The 26996-nt window shown below is 48.8% G+C and overlaps 1 protein-coding gene across 1 annotated transcript in view; it reads left to right on the top strand.

The window, feature by feature from the left end:
- Positions 1-26996, top strand: part of OBSL1 (obscurin like cytoskeletal adaptor 1) — a 73274-nt gene that overhangs the window by 16746 nt on the left and 29532 nt on the right. The window contains exons 8-18 of the mRNA XM_084859368.1: positions 1815-2120; positions 3163-3447; positions 4347-4625; positions 6821-7093; positions 9638-9910; positions 11820-12092; positions 14400-14672; positions 15705-15977; positions 20735-21013; positions 21981-22253; positions 23441-23716. Of these exons, the coding sequence (XP_084715494.1) occupies positions 1815-2120; positions 3163-3447; positions 4347-4625; positions 6821-7093; positions 9638-9910; positions 11820-12092; positions 14400-14672; positions 15705-15977; positions 20735-21013; positions 21981-22253; positions 23441-23716 (3063 nt within the window). The remainder of the gene's footprint in view (positions 1-1814; positions 2121-3162; positions 3448-4346; positions 4626-6820; positions 7094-9637; positions 9911-11819; positions 12093-14399; positions 14673-15704; positions 15978-20734; positions 21014-21980; positions 22254-23440; positions 23717-26996) is intronic.

Here is a 26996-nt window from a genome sequence, read left to right on the forward strand (position 1 = left end):
ATTTATAACTTATATACATGTACTACTGTATTAATATATTATGTACATGATAAAACATACACAAAAAATAGAAATTAATAGAATTTTTTAAAAGATGAGATAAAGATGAAACAATATTTTAATTTTTTTAATGTAGAGAGAGCAAATTCTTTTTGCTCTCACTAAAAAAATTATTATTAATAACAGTCTTTTTTAGTGAGAGCAATGTGATTGAAGATGCTTCATTATTTTTGAAAATTTGCTTTACCACTTTGTGATACAGCACTTCAAAGGTCTGGTTCTAAATTCAGTTTATTTCGATACTTGGTTTTAAGGGCTGACAACACTGTCATAGCACGTGCTCTCTTCTCGGTTCCATTCTGCCAAAGGAGAGTGGGAGGGATTCATCTCCTTCCCGCTCTCCTTGGCCAGGATGGCAGCTGCTCTGGTGCCGTGGCTTCCTCTGCCGTGCCTGGCAGAGACTGGCGCACTTGCTCTTGGTGGCTGCAGCAGAGGCAGGATAGGACTGGAGTGGAGAAAGAAATGCCATGGAGCTTCCCTCTGGGCTCCCGTCCCATCCTGCTGCCGCTGCCACCGCCGCCCCCATCACCGCACACAATGGCAGCTCGTCAGGGCAGCGGGAGGCTGCTCAATTGTCAGGCAGCTCGCACACCCCAATGGATCGTCTTGCTCACCCCCGGGTGTGTGCACTCCACTTTGGAGACCACTGCTTTACACGACGTCTTCATCCTCCAGGGCCTCTCCCATGCTTTGTAACCATTATAATGGGATTTTTTTTTCTAATGAGTAACGTCTGATATTTCTGTGAATGGCGGCATGAGATCCTGGCGGCAAGGGACCCATGGCACCACCTAGTGGTTGTGTACTGGAACATATAGAAAGGCAGAGCAAGACCCCCCCCCCGGGAAAAAAATATGCATAAAAGTGCTGATCTTAATCCCACAAAGAATCTGGAAGCGGTCGCCTCAGTAAAACAGCAGGTTAAAAGCCTCACATAGAAAAGCCCTTAGTTACTAGCAGTAAGAGCTTTAACTTGCAATATGCTGGGGGGGCTGGGGGGGCACCTCTTCTGCCTTTGGCCTCGTCCACCACTGGAATGCAGCCCCCAAGAGCCTCTCTGAAATGGAATTTGGCCCTCAGGCTGAAAGAGGTTCGCCACCCCAACCCAAACAGGTATGCAAGTAGAGGAGTCTTCTCTGGAGTCTTCTTCCCTCCCACACGTCACATCTTATGTAGACGGAATTCACGCACATATACATACTGTGTGCAGCTTCACATTGAAGTCTATTCTATTTCACCATGTACGCATGAAGCATAGAGCTGTAGCTGACTGCAGTTATTTGATGCATGCACGTTGCCTGGAGTCAGGCAAGTGCTAGATAATGGTCAATAACCTGAAACTCAGTCCTGACAATGGAGGTTCTGTGAGTAGGTGGTTTATCTTTTTAGAGATTTAGTGTCCAACTTCTTCTGGGTAGGGTGATACTCCCCCTAAAGAAGCAAATTTGTAGTCTGGGGGGTACTCCTAGACCCAGCTTTGGTGCCGGAGGCCCAGCTAGCCCCTCTGGCAAGGGGTGCCTTTTCTCAGCTTCAGCTGTGCTAGCTGTGGTCTGTTCTGGACAGAGATACCCTGGCCACAGTTATTCATGGTCTGCTGTCATATAAGATTGACTGCTGTAATGCATTGTACATGGGGCTGCCTTTGAGGACTGTTTGGAAATATCAGTTAGTTCAAAATACAGTTGCCAGGCTGTTGACTGGGACCAGATGATTAACAGCCTGGGAAGGTGGCAGAAGTTATTTATTTTCTCCAGGTGCCAAGAGGATCCCACCAAGTGCACCCGTGGCAGCGAGGATGTGCACAGCGCGTGGCAATGCTGCCCTCCTGACTTGGTGCCCACCGCCTGACGTGCACCGCAGCCCACCGAGCAGCTACATCCTCGAGAGGCAGGCTGTGGGAGAGGTGGAGTGGGTGCCTTGCCTCACCACTGATGTCGCCAGCATGGTCGAAGTTCCAGGGGATGGCGTGCCCCTGGAGGCTGACTACCGCTTCCGTGTGTGTTCTGCCAATCAGTACGGGTGCAGTGAGCATGTGGAGTTCCCAGGGTCTGTGCACCTTGGTAAGCCTCTCTGCTGCTCCCTGATGGCGGGTGGACTCTGCCCTTGCTCCAGCATGGGCATCTCAAGCATCCCTATCATCTCGTCTCTGTCAGCCGCTGGGCACTCCCCTTTCTTCTTCCACTGCAATTTCCCAGCAGCCTCTGCAGCTGAAGAGGCCCCTTCCACTATGTGGGAGTGTTGAAAGCATCTTGGCTTTCCTGGCCCTTGGTGATACACCTGCCTGCTAAACTACACCTATCACTGGAAGGGAAGGAACTCTGCCCAGCTCGACCGCCTCCTGGCTAGGCCTGCTCTGGCCGGGCACCTGAATTTGCCAGGCCCTTTACCCAGCATCTGCACCATCACTGTATGTTTCCTTCCTGCACCACTGTCAGCCTTGGCTGTTTTCAGTACTTGGGCTCAACCTTAGCGCAGTAAAATAATAGCAGATTTCAGAGTGTCTCTGAGCTTGGGGGCCTTTCATGGGCCACAGGTGCCCTCTCTTCTTCACCTTTCCACCCTGAGCCACAAGTGGCAGGTCCCCTGACTCCCCAACCACAAAGCCTTCTCCTGTAGCCGAGATCACAACAGCCAACCCACCAGTAAAGCAACATGAGACAAATCTAGACATCCCCTGCCGGAAGTGAGCAGATACTGCAGAGAGGGCGGGGAGAGAGAGGAAGAGAGAGAGGGTGGCATTTGAGGTGATTAGGAGCTGCCAGTGCCCTTGGGCGCTGCAGTGAATAACACTGCAATAGAACCCGCTTCGCAACAGACCAGACATGTCTACGAAGCAAGAGAATGCCATATGGTTAGCCAGCATGGGAAAGCAGATGCCCAGTGGTCCTCGCCTGCCTTTCCCTGACTGAGTGTCTGTTCTCCGTTTGTAGTTATCACACACATTCAGACTGCTGAACACCTTCCATTTCTTTCCCCTGACAATCTGAACTCCATCCCTACGGTTTGTCTGTGCCCGTGTGTGTGCATGTGCGCGCACACGTGCGTGCATGCATGCATCACCCCTTTTAGGCTGATTTCCTTGACCTCGGTTTGTTCTTACAGTGCCCAGAGCCCGTGTGCACAGGGGACTACAAGATGTTAAAGTTCACGTCGGGGAGGATGCCACTTTCTCGGTGCAGCTTTCAGCCACCACAAGTGGTTGCTGGTTCTTGAACGGTAAAAGGCTGGAGGAAGAGGAGGAGGAGGCGGAAGGCCAGCACTATCAGATCACACACAGTGGAGTGGACCATGCCTTGCAGATCAGAGGGGTGCAGCTAACAGCCAGTGGGTCTGAGGTGCGATTTGAGGCCAATGGTGTGAAGGAAGGTGCTGTATTGCATGTAAAAGGTGAGCCCTTGGTCAGGTCTTTGCAGCAGGCCAAGAATTAACCCTACCTGAAATGATTACATGCAAGCCATCATCCCATGCAAAGAACAGTGATCTGGCCATATTGTAGAGAAGGCCAATCCTTGTATTTTTCTGCTGTGGGGCTAATAGCACCTGTGGGGTGGCTGGGGATTGAGATCCTGAAAATGGTGTGGGGGCAAAGGGTGAAACACCACCCCCCCTCAAGTGCTGCTACTCCAGTCAAAATTGGAGCCCCTCGCAGCAGCAGTTAGTTCAACCAGAAAATGTCAGGAGATTTGATCATGCATTCACCATGTCATGTGTGATCTGGCCCTCCATGCTGCCAGCTGTTGTTCCCAGTGGGTTGCCTGCAGCTGCAATCCTTGTAGCTGAAAATGACATCTGAAAATCCTGATCCTTCCAGACACTGCCATTTGAAACTTCATTACCTCTATTGTAATAGTCTAAGGGCACAATCCTATGCATGTTTAGACAGAGAAAAGGCCTGCAGCTCCCAGCATTCCCCAGCCAGCCCTTTTCTCTGTCTAAATATGCATAGGATTGTGCCCTAACTGGAATAGCCTTTGTTTGTTTTGAGTGTCTGTGATTTGCCTTCATCTTCGCAAAGACAGAAGCAAAACTGCATGACTCAAATTTGCCCAACCCAGCTCAAGCTTTATCTAGTAGGTAAGGTATCCTCCTGCCTGTGATGCCATCACAGCCAATCTAAAACTTCAGCTGCTTTCAACCATGTTTCAAACACAAGATACTTGCCTATGTGCTCCTTACACATGACCTTGTAGACACTTTGTACGCTGCCTTTCTGGTGTTTTCAGTTGGTGTCATCAGGAGTAGCACAGTGGTATGCAGTTAATGCTTTCCCCCCTATGTTTGCCCAGCCCCACAGGTACATATCACCCCAGTGCCTGAGGCCAGGCGACTCCGAGCACTTCTGGCTGGGATGCCTCTGCTCCTGGAATGTGAGGTCTCTATACCTGATGCCCCTGTCTTCTGGTTCAGAGAGGGGAATCCTGTGGGCTTGGATGATGGTGTTCTTGTGGTGCAGTCTGAAGGCTGCATCCGCAGGCTCTTGATTCCCGCAGTCTGCTCTTTGGACTCTGGAACGTATACATGCGATGCGGGAGATGATGCCATTACCTTCATGGTGACTGTGGATGGTGAGCAAAGGAGAAAGATGCTGGTGTGCACAAGGGGAAGGCTATGATACACAGATGGGGGAAGGGTGGGTGGGGGGCTTGAGAGGCCTAGTGTCAGGGAGAAACTATGGGAAGCTCCACCAGCCTTAGAATAAAGTCTGATCCTTTAAAACAGGAGTGTTGAACCTCTGTCAGCCTGAAGGCTGAATTCCATTTCAGAGGTGCTCTCAAGGGCTGCATTCCATTGGGGCCAGGTCCCCAGGCAAAAGGGGCGGGTCCAAAGGCAAAGGGGGTGGCTCCAGAGGCAAAGGGGGAGGGTCCAAAGGCAAAAGAGGGCAGGTCCAAAGGCAAAGGTGGGGGGGGTCCAAAGGCAAACGGGGGCAGGTCCAAAGGCAAAGGGGATGGGTCCAAAGGCAAACGGGTGTGGCCAAAACACAAAACATCTTTTAGCTTAAAGTTCTTATGGCCAATAACTAAGCCTTAAGGGAGGCATTTCAGCCTTTTAGAATGGGAGAGAAACTTCACAAAAGCCAGGAAACCACCGAACAATTGGTGGTTAACAAAAGGGTGTGGGTCAGGGGAAGGGTATGTAGCCATCTGGGGAACCCTGGAGGGCTGGATTTGGCCTCTGGGCCTGAGGTTCTGTTCTCCTGCTTTAAAATGAGCATGTCTCTGAAAAATAGGAGCACGTGGCAGCTTTCATTTGGAGTTTATGTCACCCAGTGCCAGAAGTAGTTTGGCCTGCAAGCTAATCCTTTTCTTCCCAGCCTGGAAAACCAGGAATGATCCTCATTTGGCATGGACATGGGACAGAAACGGCCTTGGTCGCCTTGGTAGATGATATGAGGAGGACTCTGGATAGGGGTGAATGCTCCTTCCTTGTTCTCCTCGACCTCTCAGCGGCTTTTGATACCGTTGACCATGGTATCCTCCTGGACCGCCTGGAGGGGTTGGGCATTGGAGACACCGTATTGCGGTGGTTCCGGTCCTTCCTCTCCAGCAGGTACCAGAGGGTAGCACTGGGAGAGGAGGTTTCGGACCTGTGGCCACTTACTTGTGGGGTGCCACAGGGTTCCATCCTCTCCCCGATGCTATTTAACATCTATGTGAAGTCGCTGGGGGCTATCATCAGGAGGTTTGGGGTGCAGTGTCATCAATATGCGGATGACACGCAGCTCTACCTCTCATTCAAATCTTCACCAAGGTTGGCTGTAGAATCCCTGTCCAAATGTCTGGAGACGGTGAGTGGCTGGATGGGGAGGAACAAGCTGAAGCCGAACCCTGACAAGACCGAGGTACTTTTGGTGGGAGACAAGAGGAGGCTAGGGGATGTTGACCTGGTGTTGAATGGGGTACGGCTACCCTTGAAAGACCAGGTCCGCAGCCTGGGGGTCATTTTGGACTCCCAGCTGTCCATGGAGGCTCAGGTGTCAGCTGTGAGCCGGACAGCACTGTATCAACTCCATCTGAGACGGCGGCTGCGCCCCTTCCTTCCTGACCATCTGCTCCCATTGGTAGTACATGCCCTGGTCTCCTCTCGTTTAGACTACTGTAATGCGCTTTACGTGGGGTTACCCTTGAAGACGGTTCGGAAACTGCAGCTGGTACAGAACGCGGTGGCTCGCCTGATTAAAGGCAGCCGCCAGCGAGATCACATCACTCCAGTGCCGAAGGAGTTGCACTGGTTACCAGTTGTTTTCCGGGCCAAATTCAAGGTGTTGGTTTTGACCTTTAAAACCCTATATGGTTCCGGCCCAGCCTATCTTAAGGAGCGCCTCCAGCAGCACCAGACAGGCCACTTAACAAGATCAGCCTCGGATGGCCTTCTCTCTGTCCCATCAGCCAGGACAGCTAGACTGGTGGGGATGAGGGAGAGGGCCTTTTCTGTGGTGGCCCCCACTCTGTGGAACTCCCTCCCTAGGGAACTCCGTCATGCTCCCTCTTTAATGAGCTTCCGTCGTGCATTAAAAACGTGGTTGTTCAGGCAGGCATTTGGGGTGGGTTAGGGTATTTTAGAAAATGTTTTTATTGTAGAATTTTATTGTTTAAACTGTTTTTATTGTATGTTGTACATCGCCCAGAGTGGCTGGGTGACCAGCCAGATGGGCGATTAATAAATTTAATAATAAATAATAATATTTTCCCTGTTCTCTGTCCTATGAACGTTGGCCTCATTTTCTGCCATCAGTCATCGTAGTATCTCCTTGCCATTGCAGAACCTCCTCTGAGGGTTGTTCACTCCAATGCTGAGGAGGCCCATGCCTACAACATCTCAGAGCGTGTGGTGCTGGCCTGTGAGCTGTCCCAGCCTGATGCTCCTGCTCGCTGGTACAAGGACGGGGAGGCCGTGGAAGAAAGCGAACGTCTCCTGCTGGAGAGTGAGGGGCCTCACCGCCGGTTGGTAATCCCCTCAGCACAGGTGCAGGACACAGGAGAGTTCATGTGTGATGTAGGTAGACATTCTGTCTTCTTCAACATCGCTATTACAGGTTAGTAATTTTCCCAAATAAAGGGCTACCATCTAAACATGTGCTAATCTCTCAATCCTTCATAGACCTTGAACCTCTGCTAGCCCAAGGGCTAAATGCCATTTCAGAGAAGCTCTCAGGGGCCACGTTCCAGTGGTGGGCTGAAAGCCAAAATACCAGAAAAACCAGCATATTGTAGCTTAAAGCTCTTACTGCCATGACTAAGCCTTAGGAGAAGCATTTCAACATTTTAGAATAGGGGAAACTGCACAAAAGCTGGAGAACCACCCAACAGTCGGGGGAAAGGGGCTGGGGCTGGACTGGGATCCCAGACAGGCTGGATTTGGCCCACAGGCCTGAGGTTCAACACCCCTCATTGAAGCTTGGAACAAAAGAAGACCAATACTTGCTCTGTACAGATGCTGTTGTTCTCAGACCTTTGTTCTGGCTCAGCTGATGAAAATAAGACAAGGACACTTGTGGCACTTTGAAAATTAAATTTATGTTGGCATAAGGGCAGAGCCAAGTTCATCAGACAGATAGACAGGGAAGTTGCGGGATATATCCCTTTCTGGGTCATGTTCCTGATGAAATAGACTGGTTTACAAAGCCTCATGGCAAAATTAATTTGCCAGCTTTTAAGGTGCTTCAGGTGAGGAGTGCTACCTTCAGAGTAGGGAGCATTTGTGCCACCACATCTCAGCCATCTGGATTGGCACCTGAGACTTAATAAGAACTGACAAACTCGGGGTGCTTCCAGACAGAGGGGTCTTAGTGCTCACAAGCGAAAGACATTGTGCAACTCTTCTGTCTTTTTCTTCTTAACACAGGAGAGGGCAACTTGTGGCCCTCCAGATATTTTGGCTTGTAACTCCCATCAGCCCTAGCCAACATAGCCAGTGGTGGCATTTGTAGGCCAAAACAGTGGGAGGGCTACGAATTGGCCTCATCTGTCTTAATGGATTTTCTGTAGTAGGAAAAGAAATAAGTGGTGAGAAAACTTGTGAGGGTTATAAGTGGAAGTTGTGATCTGCCCCCCGCACCCTAAAATTCCATGAATGAAACAGGGCAGTGGCACCATAAACGCCTTGTCTAGAAGCATCCTTGATATGCTGAGCTTTTTTTGAAATTACCTACTGGGGTTTAATTCTTCCAAATGTACAGTTAGATTTCCAGAGAGTTATTTTAAAACCCATTCCCCCACCCACCCACCCCTAAGGTTACGTCTCACCATTTCTGAAAATCAAAGAAACCTGTTCAACCACATTGTTTGCCCGAAGGCTTAGGAATGAAGCTTGAGTGAAGTGTCTGCTGCAAAAGGCTTCATTCAAAAGGGGCTTGTTTTTGTTCTCTTTAGGTGGAAACAGGTACAGCCTCTTAATCAAAGAGACAGAAAATACTGGAGGCTAAACAAATGTACAAAAGCAGGCAGGGCAGGGTAGTGCTATTGAACAGCATTTAAACTAATTTACCCTAGCTATGGTCAAGGGGGGCTGGGAGGCTTTCCTATACCTTGTTGATATTGTATGTTTCCCTCTGAGAATTGAAGTGTGATAAGAGATACATGGTGCTTGACTTAGAGGCCCAGGTTTAAATCTTTCCTCAGCCACAAACTCAGTTGCCCATGATTTGTTGTTGGGTTAACTCTGGGTTGTTTAACCCATAAACAACCCAGAGTTTCTGGGTTCAGATGACATGAAATAACCCAGGAATGGGGTATTCCTGGGTTGTTAATTGAAATTGGAAATGGCTTGCACCTTCTGCTTGTCCCTGCAATTCCTGAATTAAACAACCCAAGAACTGCAGCCATGACATGTGAACTGGGTCTTTGTCTAGAGTTGGGCACATTTTTCTTCCTCAGACTCCAGAATTCATTCTGTAAAATGGAACTACAGAATGAGTAGTTCCATTTTATGTAAAACCTCTGAGGAGCAATAAGGTGATGATTCTAAGGCTGAAAGCCAATGGCTGTGCTGGCTGGGAATTATGAGAATTGCAGTCCAACACATCTGGAGGGCACCAGGTTGGGGAAGGCTGTACCATAGATGTGATAGTAATATACAGCCTCTGTCTTCTCCTTCATTTACCAAGGTCAGTGGTTGAGCTTCATGGCAAAGCAGGGATCTGTATGTGGACCACCCATATCCAAATCTTATACATTAATGGCATTTATCATTTCTAAAGCTCTTTTACAATTTGCTACATGAGTAAATTCCCATTCATTCTCACAATAACCCTGTGAGGTTGGTCACTGTTATCTCTGTTGTGTAGATGGAAGAACTCAGACTGAGAAACAGTGAATTGCTTGAGGCCAAACAGTGAGTCTGTGGCCAAGGTGGGATTTGAAATCCAGGTCTTCTGCATCCAAATTCAGCACTCTATCTAAACCAAATGACCTCTTAATCATGGAAGATGTGCTGGCATGAGGCTCAGTCATAGAGAGCAGGCCTCTAGTTTATTTTTTCTTCAATGCTCATAATTTTTGGAGTCAGTTTCCAAGTTTGGAGGTACAAAGGGCACTGTGGCAGCAAGAAAGTCTTCACAGCACATGTCTTTGCACCACAGAACCTCCTGTAAGGGTCGTACACTCCAATGCTGAGGAGGCCCATGCCTACCATGTCTCAGAGCGTGTGGTGCTGGCCTGTGAGCTGTCCCGGCCGAATGCTCCTGTGCGCTGGTACAAGGATGGGGAAGAGGTTGAAGAAGGCGATGGCTTCCTGCTGGAGAGTGAGGGTGCATACCGCCGGCTGATCATTGCCTCTGCGAAGGCCCATGATACAGGAGAGTTTGTATGCGATGCAGGTGGTGACTCTGCCTTCTTCAACATCATTGTCACAGGTCAGAGATAATCCACTGCTAAACCTCTTCCTCTCATCTTATTTATGTGCATTATATATCACCTATCTTCAGCAGGGTTGCTGCATCATGTGTCTTCAGACCATGCCCAGAGACCTTTGCAACACAATCCACCACCACCCCTGCCTGAGAGAGGGAAAAATACCCTTCCTTTATCTTAGCTTTTCCACCTCAACCCCCTCACCCTCACTTTCTGTGGTGCTTGGGTTTCAGATATCTTTGAGCGTTTCTACCTGGGGCATGTACTGTGCGCTCGGCATTCCTTTCTCATGGTTGTTTATGGGATCTTTAGATGACATCATGACCCTCCAGTTTCACTTCTGTTTTTAAACAGCACTTTCGGCAAGGTTTTTTAGGCAGGGAAAATGCAGTATTATTTGTGAAAGCAAAAGAAAACACTTCTTCCACTTGTGTAATTGCACTATTCTGCTATACCACAGAGCCACCTAGAGGTTATGTAGTGGAAAAGCAGGAAAGGAAACGCTCTTCATGTAGTGCTGGGATCTCAATTCTGCGATGAAACCAAAAATAGATACAGCGGATTAATGGCCTTATGTAGAAAAGCTGTTTGTCATTGGATCACTGAGGTAGCTAGTGACAGACTGCTTTGTGGTTGCCAACGAAATGTCTGTGATTCCAGCAGGCACTAAAGGACAGGACACATCCTATTGGTGCAGGGGAGTGGCCAGAATTAGGCTGGATCCCCTACCGCTGCTGTGTTTCCCAAACTTATGATAGTCAAGGAAATGGATTAAAATTAGAGGCACAAGTCACTTCTTACATCCCCAAAGGCTCACTTTTAGAGAGTTACGTATGAGTAAAGTTTACACAACCTTTGTGAAGCTTAACATCTGTGTCTGAACATGACACTGTTCTGAGTGTGCATCCTGATTGGAAGGAAGTCCAAGCAGGGACGCAGCAGAGAGCTTCCTGTGGGAGTGGCTGACTGTGCTGCGTCTCTGCATTTGAGGCGTGACTGAACGATCCAATCACAGCCGATGCAGAGATGTGGCAGAACGACCCACCGCAGCAGAGGCTGATCAGGAGGAGGCAAGGCTAAGGAGTGAACCCTGCAGAGAGCTGGCGGGCAGCCTCCTCCATGGGTAGGTACTCTGGACTGACAGGAGCCAGTAAGTATTTAATTAAGTGATTGCGCACAGCGCACACTATTTATTTATTTATTTATTTATTTGCGGCATTTCTATACCGCTGAATATCACAATATTAAAATACAGTATTAAAAACACAACATTAAAACACAACATTAAAAGCACTTCCAACTACAGTAAAAATCAAGGGGCAGTAAAATGCAGCAGCATAATTAATTTACTCACTGCCCAGAGACAGCCTGGGTGAACAAGTGTGTTTTCAGGAGGCATTTGAAAGGTGTCACGTTTTCCGCCTCCTGAATTGCATGGAGGAGGGTTTTCCAGAGGGTGGGTGCCGCTACAGAGAAGGTCCGCCGTCTGGGTATTTCATGGTGACATTTTGTTCATTTTGGAATGACCAGCAAGGCCTCCTCTGCTGATCTTAAAGGTTGCCTTGGTATGTATAAGGGAAGGCAGTCTGCTAGGTAGGTGTGTTGCAAGTGTGCAACACGCAAATCTAGCAACACACACATGTGCGCCAGCACACTGTTTGGGAACGAGTACCCTGCAATGCTGACATGGTCCAGCCTGTAAGGCCTCTTCTGATGACTAACCCTCATGTTGGTCCACCTAGCACATATTGTTTACACTGACTGGCTGCATCTCTCTAAACCCTGGGTTTCTTTCCCAGCTCTGCCTGGAAACACTGGGGATTGAACCTCAGACCTTCTACATGAAAAGCAGGTGCTCTCCCACTGAGTTATAGCCCTTCCCTAACCTTTGATGCCTCTTTCCCGTCACAGAGCTGCCTGTGCGGGTTGTTTGTTCCAATGCGGATGAAGCCCATGCCTATCAGGCCTTGGATCGTGTGGCATTGGCCTGTGAGCTGTCCCGCCCTAATGCTCCTGTGCGCTGGTACAAAGATGGGGACGAGGTGGAGGAGAGTGAGGGTCTTCTGCTAGAGAGTGAAGGTTCTCACCGCCGGCTGGTCATTGCCTCAGCCCGGGTGCAAGACACAGGAGAGTTTGTGTGTGACACAGGTGGTGACTCTGTCTTCTTCAATATTACTGTTACAGGTCAGTGGGATCTCCTGTTTTCCCTCCAGACATGGAGTCTTTCTACATGAAGCTTTTATTGTGCACTCATGATTGTGCTCACTTGCGGTAGTTTGCGGGTCCTTTACACGATGTTGTCATCCTCCAGGGCTTCTCCCACATTTTACAACTATTTCCTTGGCTTTTTTTAGATTGAGGAAAGTGTGGTATTATTTAGAAATGGCAGAATGAGGCTCTCGTGTAATTGTGCAATTCCACTATACCACACACCACCTAGTGGTTGTGTAATGAAACATATAGAAAGACAGAGAAAGAAAAAACACCAGAAAAGAAACGTGTGAAGGAGCCGATCTTCATCCTGCAAAGAATCTGGAAGCATCCTCAATAAAGGTGTGGGTTAAAAGCTTCCTGTAGAAAAGCCCCTGGATTTAAGTAAAAAAAAAGTCACTGATACATGTCAAATCTGATTAGAGAGAACTTCATGCTTCTGGAATTCAGGGCAAGGTATTCCTTTTGTAACTCTTCACAACCATGTTTGACTTGGCTTGGCTAACTCAAGTAAGTTGATACTGTATGAGGACCCTGCCCCCTCAGTGCCTGCCCCCTTTTCCAGGCCGTTAGTGAACGTGTCTGAGCAGGGTCTAGTAGGAATCATCTTGTTTACTTCTCTCTTTCGTAAGTGTGGTTATTTCTTCCTAACCTCATTTCACCTGTGGCTCAACCATGAGTGAGATTGTCCTGCTCTCTTCTGATTACTTAGATTTATTGAAAACATTGGCTGAACTGCTTTATTATTGAAGGTTGAGTTTCATGATAATAATTCTGCAATTTCAGATTCAAAAACTCTTGAGCGAAATGACTCTTGCTCCAAGGAGACCACTTTGTGAACCATCCATTTTCTGTAATGCCTCAAGACTCTTGGTTGGTTTTGCTACAACAGACTAACAGAACCACCCCTCTGAGGGCATTTCTACACCAGCCTAAAATCCTACATTTAAAACGGGGCTTTCTGCTTCCGTTTTAAATGCAGGATCACAACGACTCCCTGTACATGTGCTTCCTCCCCCTCTCCCCCTCTCCCCCTCCCCCGTATCTGAGTCTTCCATGATCTTTCATTGATCTCGCTCCTCTCCTTGCTGCTTTAACTCTTTTGAGGAGGGAACTGAAGCAGAACACAACGGGGTAATTTGATAGCTCATTAACTGCGATCTATTTAAAAACGGAACAAAGGGCATTTCGTGCAGGAGATAGCTGGGACGATTACTGCATCATGTAAAGAGCCCGCAAACTTCCATGAAGGAGCCATCTCAATCACAGGATAAAAGCTCCGTGTGAAGGAGCCCTGAAACAGTTTGTTGGCCATTCCTCACATTCAAAGAACATCTAGATTATGTGTCCAGTATAAATCACAGAGTTCTACACTTCACCTGTAGTGAAATAATCTGCTCAGGAATCATTTTAAGTACGGGAAAAACTGGTGGCTGGTCTCCCAGGTTTATTGATGCCTCTACCTAGGAATCTGATATTTTTTTAAACCTGTGCAAGCCCTAGTGCTTGAAAAATATAATGCTGGCTAGTGCCCAGATCAGGGTTGAGGAACTCCCAGCCCACGGGCCACATTAGGCCCATGAAGGCCTCCCACCTGACCCTGTGGAGGCCTCGCTAAAGCCCCTGCCCTCCCTGTTGGGAAAGGCAGGTATGCGGAGCTGGCTCCCTTGTGAGCTGCTGCTTCAAGGCACAAGGAGCACCTTGAAGAGGCAGTCCCTGGACGAACAGTTCTCTGCTGCAGTAGTGGTAGAGAGGGAGTGCTCTAACTCTGTGTGTGCGTGTGTATGGGGGTGTATGAATGGTGTGTGAGTGTGAGAGAGAGAGTGGGATGGCCTCGCCCACATTGGGCTCTGGCCACACCCACTGCTGGTATGCAGCCCCCACCCCCCGAAGTTTCCCAAGTGGCAATTTGGCCCTTGGGCTGAAAAAGGTTCCTTGCTCCTGTCCTAGACCTTTAGGAGATTCCCCACACCCTGTCCTGTGCATTGATGTCTGTCAAAGATTCTCTAGTTCTCTTAATCCCACCAAGCTTTGTCCTGGCTTGTCAACATCCTGGTGCCCTCCAGATGTTTTGGACTACAACTCCCAGCATTCTTGACTGTTGGCTTGAAGGCCAAAGCATGTGGAGGGCACCAGGTTGGGGAAGGCTGTCTTAGATGGTTACATTCTATTTCCCAAGATTTTCCTGTGTATTTTTCAGTGGGAGGGGGGAAGGAACAAATGCTTCATAAGCCTGCTTTCTACTGAACCCCAATCATAGAATGCCTTTTCTGCCCACAGAACCTCCTGTGCGGGTTGTGCACTCTAACGCAGAGGAGGATCATGCCTACCAGGCCGCAGAGCGTGTGGTGCTGTCCTGTGAGCTGTCTCGCCCTGGTGTCCCTGTGTGCTGGCACAAGGATGGGGAAGAGGTGGAAGAAAGCGAGGGCCTCCTGCTGGAGAGTGAGGGCCCCCAGCACCGGCTGGTCATTCCTTCAGTGCAGGTGCAGGATTCAGGGGAGTTTGTGTGCGATGCAGGTGGCGATTCCGTTTTCTTCAACATCACTGTCACAGGTCAGAGAATGTATTAATTCTTGGTAAAGGGACACCCATGCTGCCCGTCCCCCCCCCCCCAAAACCATGCACTTTGTTCTTCTCTGTAGTGCACACTGTGCTGTTTCAAATGCCCCATTAGTGTATTTTGGTCAGAATCTTCAGGGAGGAGAACATAATTGCCATACTGGGTCAGGTTACCTACCAGCCCATCTCAGTCTGTGCTGCATTTATGATCCGTTTATCAGATACTTGCTTGAAGGAAGTTCCTGATCAGGGCAACAATGATAATGATTTCCATCTCCTCTGGTTAGTACCAAGCATCTGGTGGCCAGACGTACGTTGACTCTGAACACAGAAGTTGAACTTCAAGCAGTTCTGGTTACTCAGCCACTCTGTCCTCCCTTAGTTATCTAACCCTCCGTTAGTTATCTAACTGACATAAACATAGTTGTTTATGTCAGTTGCCGTCACAACATCCTGAGTCAAGGAGTACCACGTGCTGATTATGCATTGTGCAAAGGAGTTCTCTCTTTTGTTTTTCTTAAACCTCCTGCTGCTTATCAGTTTCGGTGAACGATCCTGAGTTTTTATGTTTTGAGGGGGAGTGAATAATATTTTCCTTTTAATATTTATTTCTCTCTCACACACACTCCCACAGCCCCCCACACTTATGTATCCCATGATGCATTGATTCTTCCTGCCCCTTCACTTTGCTATCAGCTTCTGGTCTGCTGCTTTTCACCTCAGCTACAAAGAGTTATAGCCTATAGCGCAGGGGGTTGCAGAAAGTAAATCTCCAGATTTTTTGGACTTCAACTGCCAGAAGCCTCTACCAGTATGGTCAGTGGTAAGGAATGTTGGGAGTTGAAGTCAAAACATCTAGAGATCTACTTTCTGCCCACCCCTGCTGTGGAGAGCACAGACATTTGCATGTGTGCGCGCGCACACACGCACACACACACACACCACCTTCACCTCCATTCTGGAGGGCCACTGCTAATTCCTGAAACTCCTTGTGAGCGCTCTCTCTCTCTCTCTCTGACATTGCAGAACCACCTGTGCAGATTGTGCACTCCAATGCAGCTGTGGCCCATACTTACCAGGCTTCAGACCGTGTGGTGCTGTCCTGCGTGCTGTCCTGCCCCAGTGCCCCTGTCCGCTGGTACAAGGATGGGGAGGAACTGGAAGAAGACGAAGGCTTGCTATTAGAGAGCGAAGGGCCCCACCGGCGGCTCATCCTTTCCTCAGCACAGGTGCAAGACACAGGCGAGTTTGTGTGTGACACGGGCAGTGACTCTGCCTTCTTCGTTGTTACTATTGCAGGTCAGTAATGTACAAGAGTGCTTCTCTTGGGGATATTTTCTGAGCCGTTATAATAAGCTAGATCTGTTTCCTTAGATTCCCACTTGAAGCCTAGCGCTGAGCCTCTGTCTGTCTGAGTATAGTAGCCAATACTGGGCTAGATGGACGGATAGTCTGGCCAGGCTTAGAGCAGCTTTCTTTGTTCCTAGATTTATCTCGGTCAGGACACCCTTTGCCAAAGACCGACCTACCTGAGCTCCAGTCTTAGGAATCCAATTTGTATTCTCCTCCCATAATCTGCATTGTGCCCCACTGTGCTGGACCATCTCATGTCTTCTCGGCTGTTGAATGTGATTGTGGGACCAGAGTGGTGGGCACAGTTTGCACTGTGGCAGGAATAACGTCAATGCAGCTCTTTCCCGTGCCACATCCTGACAAAAAACTCTCTTCTTTCTCCCACAGGAAGCTGCATCATACCAAGTCAGAACACTGGTCCATCTAGCTTGGCATTGTCTGTGCCAGCCTTCCTTAACCTGGTGCCCTCCAGACGCATTGGACTATAATTCCCATCACACCTAGCCAGCATGGCCCTGACTGCGGATGACGGGAATTGTAGTCTTAACTCATCTGGAGGGCACCAGGTCTGCACTAAGGCAGTGGCTCTCCAGGGTTGCAGACAGAAGTCTTTCCCAGCCATACCTGAAGATGGAACCTGGGACCTTTTGTATGCCAAGCATGTGCTCTGCTGCTAAGCTACATTTTATTTATTTATTTAAAATATTTTTATCCCACTCAGTCAGCAAAAAAGGCAATCCCTGCCCACAGGCTTACAATCCAAAAAGACACGACACACAAGGAAAAAGGGATGGGGAGGGAAAAGGAAAAGAAGTAGACTTTCAGCGGGGCTGGTGGAATGGCCTTGCATTCCCTCTCATCTCCCGGGGGCTGGGGGCAGTCAAACCAGAGCAGAGCCTTATGTTCTGTTTGCCTGCTTCTGTCTCCCTCACTCCTTCCAGTGGATAGTGCTCCAAGTAGTTAGCGCTAAAGCCAGTGGATAAGAAGTGCTGCAGCAACCATATTTTTGAAGGTGCAAGTTGATAGGGCTACATTCAGATCTCTCTTAATTGACTTATGTCTTAGAAATGGTGTTGTTGTTGGAGAAAGGACAGAGGTTAATTCTGGTTTCCCCCCATGAGTCATCTGAGAATCTGAGGGACAACTGGAGATATTCAAATGATATTTACTGAGAAGTTTAAATGAAAGTACAATGTGTAATTGAATATATATTGAAAGACAAATAGATGCTCAGGAGCAAATTAAATTAGGAGACATTGAAAATAGCTAAAAGCAGTCTAGTTTATATATATATATTGTATTTCCTACCCTATCTATATGGGCTCAGAGTGGGTTACAAGATACCCAGAGAACTTTGCGACTGAGCAGGAACATGACCTTCCCATGCCCCAGCCTGACCTTTGCTTTAGCATACAACGTGTGGTCCTGTGCCACACTCCGTATTTATAAGTGCCTGGCTATCGTGTGTGTGCGTGTGCGTGCATGCGTGCGCGCGCATGAGGGAAGGGGGGGCTGCAGCAGCCGTGACTCTCCCCGGAGCTGACTGGAGGGAGCTGAGACCTACTGCAGCCTCTTTGCTGCTCAGGCTGGTGCTTCCCATCTCAGGAATGGGGACTACAGGTGGCGCTGGAGGCCAGCGCATCACATTGCATCATGCTTTGTTGTTGTTCAGTCCTTAAGTCATGTCCAACTCTTCGTGACCCCATGGACCACAGCACGCCAGGCCTTCCTGTCCTCCTCTCTCTCCTGGAGTGTGCTCAAGTTCATAAAAGGAAAGATTCCTCCTGTGCAAGCACCGGGTCATTACTGACCCCCAGAGGGACGCTGCTTACGCTGGCGTTTTCATGGCAGACTATAGCGGGGTGGTTTGCCATTGCCTTCCCCAGTCGTGACTACCTTTCCCCCCAGCAAGCTGGTTACTCATTTTACTGACCTCGGAAGGATGGAAGGCTGAGTTGACCTGAGCCAGCTACCTGGTACCCAGCTTCTGCTGGGATCGAACTCAGGTCGTGGGGAGAGTTTCAGTTGCAATACTGCCGCCTACCACTCTGCGCCACACAAGGCTCTGCATCATGCTAGCTTCCCAGTTAAAAATGGGATAAAATGAAAGATCTTCTATAAGGCATGCGTTTCAAGAGGGGCAGGGAGCCTGGTGAGGTGTCCATGGGCAACACGTTGGAGACCCCAGGTTCCGGGGATGAATGCAGCAAGCTGTGTTCATCGGCTGAGTTCAAGGTGCTCAAAGCTCTGTTGTATCAGCACCAAAGGGAGCGTTCTTACTCGCCCTTTCAACCCCCAAAATCATGACAGAGGTACACATCCTCCAGTTTCTTAGCCCCCAGGTCCTTCAAACTGGGGGAAGGGTCTGTGGCTGAGTGGGCAGAGCATCTGCTTGGCATGCAGAAGGTCCCAGGATTGATCACTGGCTTCTCCAGGTAGGGCTGGAAAAACTCCTGCCTGTAACCCTGGAGAGCCACTGCTGCCAGTCAGTGTTGACAGTCTTGGGCTAGAAGGACCAAGGGGCTGGCTTTGTGTAAAACTGCCCTGGGGGCAGTTCTCCTTGCAGCTTAGAGGGAGTGGGGGAGTGGGTTCAAAGGACATGCTCCTTGAAGCGCACATCCTCTGGCACTGAAGGGAAGCAAGCGGCAGGCCGGCCTTGACCTTTCCTTCACCTGAAGTCCCAGCTTGCAGCTATGTGCTGCTCTCTGTTTCCAGGATTGGCTAGTAGCATGAGGGCAGCATGAGCCTCAGCCCCTGGTGATTTTCAGTGGTTTGGGGAGAGACAGTTTGTTTTCCCTCAGATTTTGCTGCATACCTCGTGGGGCATTGGCAATCCACGTTCCTGCCCTCTTCCTGTGCCCGTTTTGCTGCCCAGCCTCCCTGCACACTAGCTGCTCACTACAGTAATATATTAGTGAACCTGCCGGGGGCTAAGGCCCTTACTGGGGTGACAACAAGACTTGGCTCAGGTCTAAATGAAGCTGCCCACACTGCAGATGTATATAACAATAAGGGCTGGGGCCACAGAAATTCCTTGTTCAAGACAAATATCAGCCACAACCCCGAGTCCAGTTTATTGAAATATAAATGCCACTTAGAAGACAGCTGGCTTCCAGCAAGGAGCCATTGAGAAGTAAGGCCTGATGGAAGCCCCCAGGAAAGGATTTTTTTAAAGGCCCCTGCACTTTCAAGGGGGTCACAATGTCCAGCCCATCAGCTGATCTCTGGGAACCACTGGCCCATTTGCCCCTTATATAAGTTTGGAAGGGCAAAGAGAGGCCATTTGAAATCCTGGATAAATTCAGGACACCATGTTTGCCCAGCAGCTTTATGGATCACTGTGAGAACTCATCCTCCTTGAAAGCGATTGGATGGGGCTAGGCATGCTGTAGAAACATTAAGAGGGCCACAGTAGGCAGCTGATGGATGATGTCCTCTTGCTCTTCCAGCCCATGCAGGGTTCTCTGCAATTTTACACAGTTTTCAACATTGTATACACACATACACCCACATATATAATATTTATAATAAATATATGTGGTAAACAACCAATAGCTATAATCAACAATAAAAGCAAAATCTAAAATAATGATAAAGGCAAATATTTTCCCAACAGGCAATCGAGTCAAAGAAGAGAGTTACAACTCCCCTAAAAGTTACTGTGGCCCCGTCTAAATTGAATTACCTTCTGCATACCCCTCTGAATATCAATTCTTCATTCAATACGTATTCAATTACATATTGTGCTTTCATTTTAACTTCTCAGTAAAGTTAATTTAAACTTCTTCAGTTGTCTGTTGGATTCATGGGTTCTTCAATAAGCTCCTCACGAGGGAATTGGATTCAGCTCTGGATCCTTTCCAAGAACACAATTCACAGAACACTCTTGGTCCAACATTACAAATTGCTGTAACTTGAGACACTTCCCACTGAACTGCACCTCTGGCAGAAGCTCAGCCCCTTGAGACAGAAAAAAAGAGAAAAAAGACTAGTAATGCACAAACCTCACTTCCTGCTCCCAGCTGAAAGCCACCATTTGGGAAGCAGAGCCATCATGCAGATAAGGGAGTTGCTCTACCCCCACATCTGGAGAAATAGCCTCTTTGCCTACCATTAGTCACCATCCAGTTGGAAACAGAAGGTGCCAATGAAACTGCCTTGGGACTGCAACCCCTTGGAGGGCTCACCATTTAACTTGCATTTATTGCCAGGGCTCTATTTTGAAATCTGGGAAGCAGCACTAGAAAAAGAGCATGCCTCTGAACATGTGCTGAGTGTGTTTTCCTCAGAGCTATCACAGCTAGGCTCACACATTTGGAATTGAGACTTGCAGATCAGGTAGGCTGGATCCCAGTACCTCCTCTTTCAAAAACAGAGCCCTTCCAATATTTCTGTCTAGCAACCTGTGGGGTATTTCTGTAGGGAACCGGTGGTCCTCCAGATGTAGTTTGACTCCAACTCCCATCTGCCCCACCATCATGGCCAATAGCCTGAGATGATGGGAGGTGTAGTTCAACAACATCTGGAAGGCCATGAGCTCCCCATCCCTGCTATATAGTGCAGGGGAAGCTGTTGACAAAGGAGGGAAGAAACTTTGTCCCATAGCACAGGTTCTCTGTAAACCAACTTGCGGGAATGTGTCCTGCTTCACTTGGCCTCAGGAAGTCCAAGATGCTTTTCCCATTCACAATCCTTCTCTTTAGCTCCGAAGGTGCACATCACTCCAGTGCCAGAGGCCCAGTGCCTCCAGACGATCCTGGCTGGGATGCCTCTCCTCCTGGAGTGTGAGGTCTCCACCTTGGATGCCCCTGTCCAGTGGCTCAAGGACGGAGATCCTGTGCCCTTGGAGGGGGGCAGCCTCACTGTCCAATCTGACCACTGCATTCGGAGGCTGTGGATCTGTTCAGCCTGCCCCTCAGACTCTGGGACGTACACATGCAAGACAGTTGATGACTCCGTAGACTTCACTGTGACCGTGGATGGTGAGTGGAGGCAAATGAGTGGAAGGATGTGCATGAGCAAAGCCCTAGACTAGTCTTCCCCGACCTGATGCCCTCCAGATGGGTTGGACTACAACCCCCATCATTCTTTAGCCTTCGCAGCCAATGGCCAATGATTAGAGTTGTAGCCCTACAGGTTGGGGAAGGCGCCAGGTTCAGGAAGGCTGCACTGACCCCAGAGGGCTGCTCCTGGCTGGAGGGGCAACATCTCAGAACAGCAGCCCAGTCTTTTCCCTCCATCACCATCTTGGGCCCTGGACCACATTTGTCTGCTTGAGACCAGCCAGGCTCTGCCTAGCCTTCTTTCCCATTATCCCCTCCCCATTTTCTTGTAAAGGATTCCTAAGGGCCTCACCTGTCTGGTAGGGTGGCTGCTCTGCCTCACCAAAAAAGAGGGCACACATGCACATGCTGATTTGTATGTATAGACGCACATTTAGAAATCATTAAATAGAATACAGTGCACATCGCCATAATTGGGAAGACTGTGACCAGGTGACCTGTGTGCCAGCTCTGCCTGCTGTCGAGGTGCTAACTGTGGATGGGCAACTTCCAGGCCCCTGATCTGCTGTCCTTTCTGGTGGTTCTTTATTGTTAAACCCAACAGCCCTTCAGACAGAGGACACCTTCAAATAGAGGATGGTCCTCCATAAAGTAGGACACCTGGCTACCCCGTGGCCCATTATTTATAGCCTCAGTTGCACTGTAAAATGGCAGGCCCATAAGCACTGAGATCTCTTGATGGTTATATTGGTGGTTTGCTTCCACCCGTATGTCAATACCAGAAGCAGAGGGATTAACCATTCGCCTTCTCCTTCTCCAGGCAGAGCTAGTGAATTGCACAGCACTGAGCCTCCTCCTCTCTCTCCCCCACCCAGCCGCCTAGCTCACGTTGGAAGTGATGCCTCTGTGTGTGTGTCCTATTCTCTGATGGCCTTTCCTCCTGCAGAGCTGCCTGTTCGAGTTGTGCACTCCAATGCTGAGGAGGCCCATGCCTACCAAGTCTCGGAGCGTGTGGTGCTGGCCTGTGAGCTCTCCAGCCCTGATGCTGCTGTGCACTGGTACAAGGATGGGGAGGAGGTGGAAGAAAATGATGGCCTGCTGCTGGAGAGCGAAGGGCTCCATCGCCGTCTGGTCATCCTCGTGGCCCAGGCTCAGGACACAGGGGAGTTTGCTTGCGACACGGGTGGCGATTCCATCTTTTTCAATGTCGCTGTCACAGGTGAGCAGTTCTCCAAAGTTTGGCCCCTTTGGGTACATTTTGTGCCCCAATTAATGCTATCACTGACCCGTGACATAGTAGATATGGGCTGCTGCCACCACCTCTTGGTACTTCTCAAGGTGCTCATTCCATGGTTGGAGGAAGCCAGATTTGGGACTTTGGTTCCAATCCTTTCCAGCCTCCTGCCTCTGAGCTTTCCAAAGCAATGTTTCTGAGTTCTCTCAGGCAGGAAAGGGAAAAGGGCAGCCCTGCGTTTGGGGCTGTCCATGTGCCAGCTGGGCTCAGAGTTACTTACCTCCAAAGAGGCACAGAACACTGCACAAAGGTGAAGGGATCTCTCTGGCATGGCCCGGAGGGGCTTTTTAAAAGGCCAAACTCATTACACATAAATGCATGCATTTAAGTGCCCCAGACAGCGGTGGCTGTTTCTTTGAGAGAAAAACAGCCTTGGGAGAGGGCCATTTTTAGGGGAGACACTCTGTTGCGAGGATGCTTAACTTTCCCACTGCCTGCCATTTCTCTGCTGCAACTCCCCTCCCTGCCCCACTCCAACTTCTGAGGTTTCAGAGGCATGTTTACCTTTGCAACCATCCATCTCAAATCCCGCAGGGCAGAAAGGGTCTGAGGGGAAACTGAAGCAGAAAAGTGTCAGGCAGGGACTCCCTACTGCTTGTCCATGGAAAATTGTCCTCTCCCAAAGCTGCTTTTCTCTAGAAGCAGCAGCTGTCTGAGCTTCAGCTGTTTAGAGGTACGGAAATACAGTAAATAGATAAAGGAATACATAAATATAAAAGTAACAAGTCTGATCCTTCTGATGTCTGTCCAAGTCCTGTCAGAGGCCCCTTCACCTCTGTTTAGTGCTTCCCCAAGTTCATCCCCACTGAAAATCACTCCCCCTTGATGTTGCTCTACTTTATAATAGAGGTGGGCATCTTGTGGCCCTCCAGATGTTTTGGCCTATAACTCCCAACAGTCCTAGCCAAGATAGCCAGTGGTAATGGATGAAGGGAGCTGTAGGCCAGAGAGCCACACATTTCCCACCCCTGCTTTAGAAGCAGCTGCAATCAGGATTTAATTGCCTATCTTTGCATGTGAGGTGTAGTTTAGTACCAGGCAGGGCATGGGACGAGGCTGGACATGGGAGGCGTTGAGGCCTCATATACCCCTGCATTGTGTCTGTCCGGCAGAGCCCCCAGTGCGGATTTTGCACCCGGCCGAGCGTTCACTGGAGAAGCAGGTGTGGGCATTCGAGCGCCTGGAGCTGAGCTGCCAGGTGTCCCTTGCAGCTGCCCCTGTGCGCTGGTTCAAGGATGGCCTGGAGGTAGATGAGACTCACAACCTGTTGCTTCAGGCGGAGGGTGCTGAGCATCGCCTGGTTGTCCTGCAGGCAAGTGCTGAAGATGCTGGCGAATACATCTGCGAGACCAAAGATGAGTCTGTCTCCTTTGATGTCAGGGTTTCAGGTGAGCACCCCTGTCCTGAATCCACAATTCCGGGCCCGGGGGGGGGGGGGGGAGTCTGAAAGCCTAACCTGGCGCAGGACCTTACATTCTAAAAACACTAGTCTGACAGAGCCCAGCCTCATTCTGACTGGCTAATCTGCAAATGCAGCCCCATAGTCCTCCCAGCCCCATCGGGGTTTATATATTCATTTTTATTAATTATTATTAATTTGTAGATTTTTTGTTGGGCATAGGATGTGGTTCCACAAGCCATGCTGATTAAAGCACTCACTTGATGTGTATGATACCCATAAAACCTCTGGAAACAGACATAATGGCAGGGACAAACTAGATATTATAAGAGACAGGGAGCTGCCATCATTCTGTCTCTTTATACTCTTCTGTGTAATGTCTAATCCAAACGAGGTGTGATGTGATGTCATTGTGGTATGCCTTGCCCCACCCCTGCCCCTCATCAGCTAAGGTTTGGCTACAAGGATAGACTTTACTGCGCGCTTCCCCATCCTGGTGCCCCCACCCCGATATTTGGGACTTCAACTCCCAGCAGCCCCAGCCAGCATAGCCAATGGTCAGGAATGCTGGGAATTACACTCCAACACACAGTCCAGGTTGGGGAAGGCTGCTTTATTTGAGCTCAGACATATATAGCAATGATGGTATATACATATACAGCTAATACAAAGGTAACGTGGATATCTAGCCACCCTACATGCTTTTGCCTTGTTCAATTTTAGCAGGAACACATGTCCCTCACAATGCAGCCTGGACATAATATCTGGCAGCATCTACACTCATTCCCAGTGCTTTTAATGTAGGTGCTGCAGGTATGATGCTGGCTGCATCCACATCTGCTGAGTACTAATCTATGGTAAGAACACAAGAAGATCCCTGTTGGGTCAGACTAAAGGCCTGTCTAGTCCAGCATCCTATTTCCCACAGTCACCAACCAGATGCCCCTGGGAAGCCCACAAGCAGGACATGAGGGCAAGAGCCCTCTCCAATGACTGGTATTTAGAGGCACTGTGCCTCTAATCCCTCTAATTCTGGAGGGAGCACATAACCATCATGATTAAATTCCTCCATGAATTTAATCCCCATTTTAAAGCCTTCTAAGTTAATGGCCATGGCTACATCTTACAGTAGCAAACTTCACAGTTTAACTATGTGCTCTGTGACGAAGTACTTCCTTTTTATCTGTCCTGGATATCCCACCATTGAGCTTCATGGGATGAACTGGGTTCTAGAATTGTGAGAGAGGAAGAAAAATGTCTCCCTATCCATTTTCTCCACACCATGCATAATTCTGTACACCTCTGTCATGTCTCCTCTCACTAGTCTTTTTTCTGAACTAAATAGTCCCAGATGTTATAACCTTTTCTACATAGGTAAATGGGTAGAACTATTACGTGGACAAACCCTGAAAGTGCTCAAAGAGTAAATGCAAAGAAGGGATTGCCACCCAACATGTGCAGTGAGGTCCCATTGCTTTAGGATTGGCTGCCATTCTGCTAGCAGTGGTTTGGGAATCCCCACTGTCCAAAATTCACAGGGTCAATAAAATAATACTTCTTATTCAGTGTTCAGAATGCAATATATGAGTTTTTGCTGGCTGAAGCCTTGGCTTAGCATAATGTTGGAAATGCCAGAGCTTCACTGAATGTGTGCCTAAGGAAACAGTAAACAGCGAATCTCCAGGCTTGTTTGGAAAGCCAGCAATATTCCTTACATGAGTGCATCCCCACCATGGCTGCACTGGGAACAGTCCAAACATTGATCCCTACTAGTATACATAGATTTGGCCAGATCTATAGAATGCATAGGGTTCTGCATATGACTCAAGGACAAAAGTGTGCACATAAGCTCCTAGTGTGATGCTGCAGCATAAATGGCTAATGCAATCCCGGGGGTGTATTAATGGAGCTATGTGGAAAAGATGTTAAACTTGGACATAGCACACAGGAGAGACCCACCAATATTGCTTTGAACTCTAATGGCCCTGTAAAATAGGTCTTTAAATAATTACTGGAGAAGGCAGTGGGAGAGTTGTCAGGATGACTTACATTTCAGGAAATCAGGCCAAACTACACATGATAGTTACATGTCGATTTTCTTCAGTTTTTTTCTCCCCCACACCCAGTGCTGCCTGCAATCAGCAGCAGAATAGTGGTGCACAGAGATGGGAGGGGCTTCTCTTTTCTGCTAAAACTCACCCCTCACCCTCCCAGCTGCTTTCCCCACTGTGAGGGAAAAGATATAGAGAATAAGTGCTTGAAGTACCGAGTCCACTGCCTGTTTAAGGTCTACAAGAAGCATGGAAAAGAGGATTGTCTGAATTCCTTTCTGGAAAGAGAAGGAGAACACAGAAGAGAGAGAAAAGGCATCTGTGACCAGGGTGGCCACTTACACATTGCCAAAATAGGGACCAGCACAAAGAAAGCACAGATTTGCATAATGTTGGCATATGCTGATTTATATGTACACATGCAGATTTAGAAATAATTACTATAATTTAAATAGAAATATCATGCACATTGCCATAATAGGGAAGACTGCGACCAGGGACTTGTGTGCCTGCTCAGACTGCTGTCCAGGTACTCTCTGTTGGTGGGCAACTTCCAGGCCTGCCCCTGCTCTCCCTTCTGATAGTTCTTTCTCTTTAAACCTGACACCCCTTCAAATAGAGCATGCATTTATAGAGGATAGTCATCTGACAGCCTTTAAATAGAGGATGGTTGTCTGTAAAGTAGGACACCTGGCCACCCTAAATGGGTAAAGCTGGGCACGCGCTCATGGAAATGTCAGCTTGATGTTTAGGTGGAAGGGGATTTACTACCATGTGCCTATGGAGAAGATGGATTCACTGTATCTCTGAGGTCTCCCTCACCCCACAGATCCGAGAGCTCCGTTTGCAAAGAGATTCTTTCTTCCAATGAAAGATTGTAGGTTTGGCCCAGCAACAACAGTGTTGCCTGTGGCTGCTTCAAACTTGGGCTGCCTGCCCTCTCCTTCCAGAGCCCCCTGTGAAGATCGTGCAGCCCCGCAGGACTCCCCCTGTCCTGAAGGTCTCAACGGGGGAGACAGTGACTCTGGCCTGTGTGCTCTCTCATGGGAATGCGCCTGTCCGCTGGGTTAAGGACGGTGTCACGCTAGAGGCCAACAGCGGCCTTGTCCTGGAGGAAGAGGGTGCCCGGCGGTGTCTGGTCATCCCTGCCGCTGGCCCAGAGCATTCTGGGAAATTCATCTGCAACGCTGTTGATGATACCATGACCTTCACCATCCA

This window comes from Heloderma suspectum, chromosome 1 (assembly GCF_057233095.1).
Source record: "Heloderma suspectum isolate Gila_16-S chromosome 1, 16-S_ref, whole genome shotgun sequence".
Lineage (NCBI taxonomy): Eukaryota > Metazoa > Chordata > Lepidosauria > Squamata > Helodermatidae > Heloderma > Heloderma suspectum.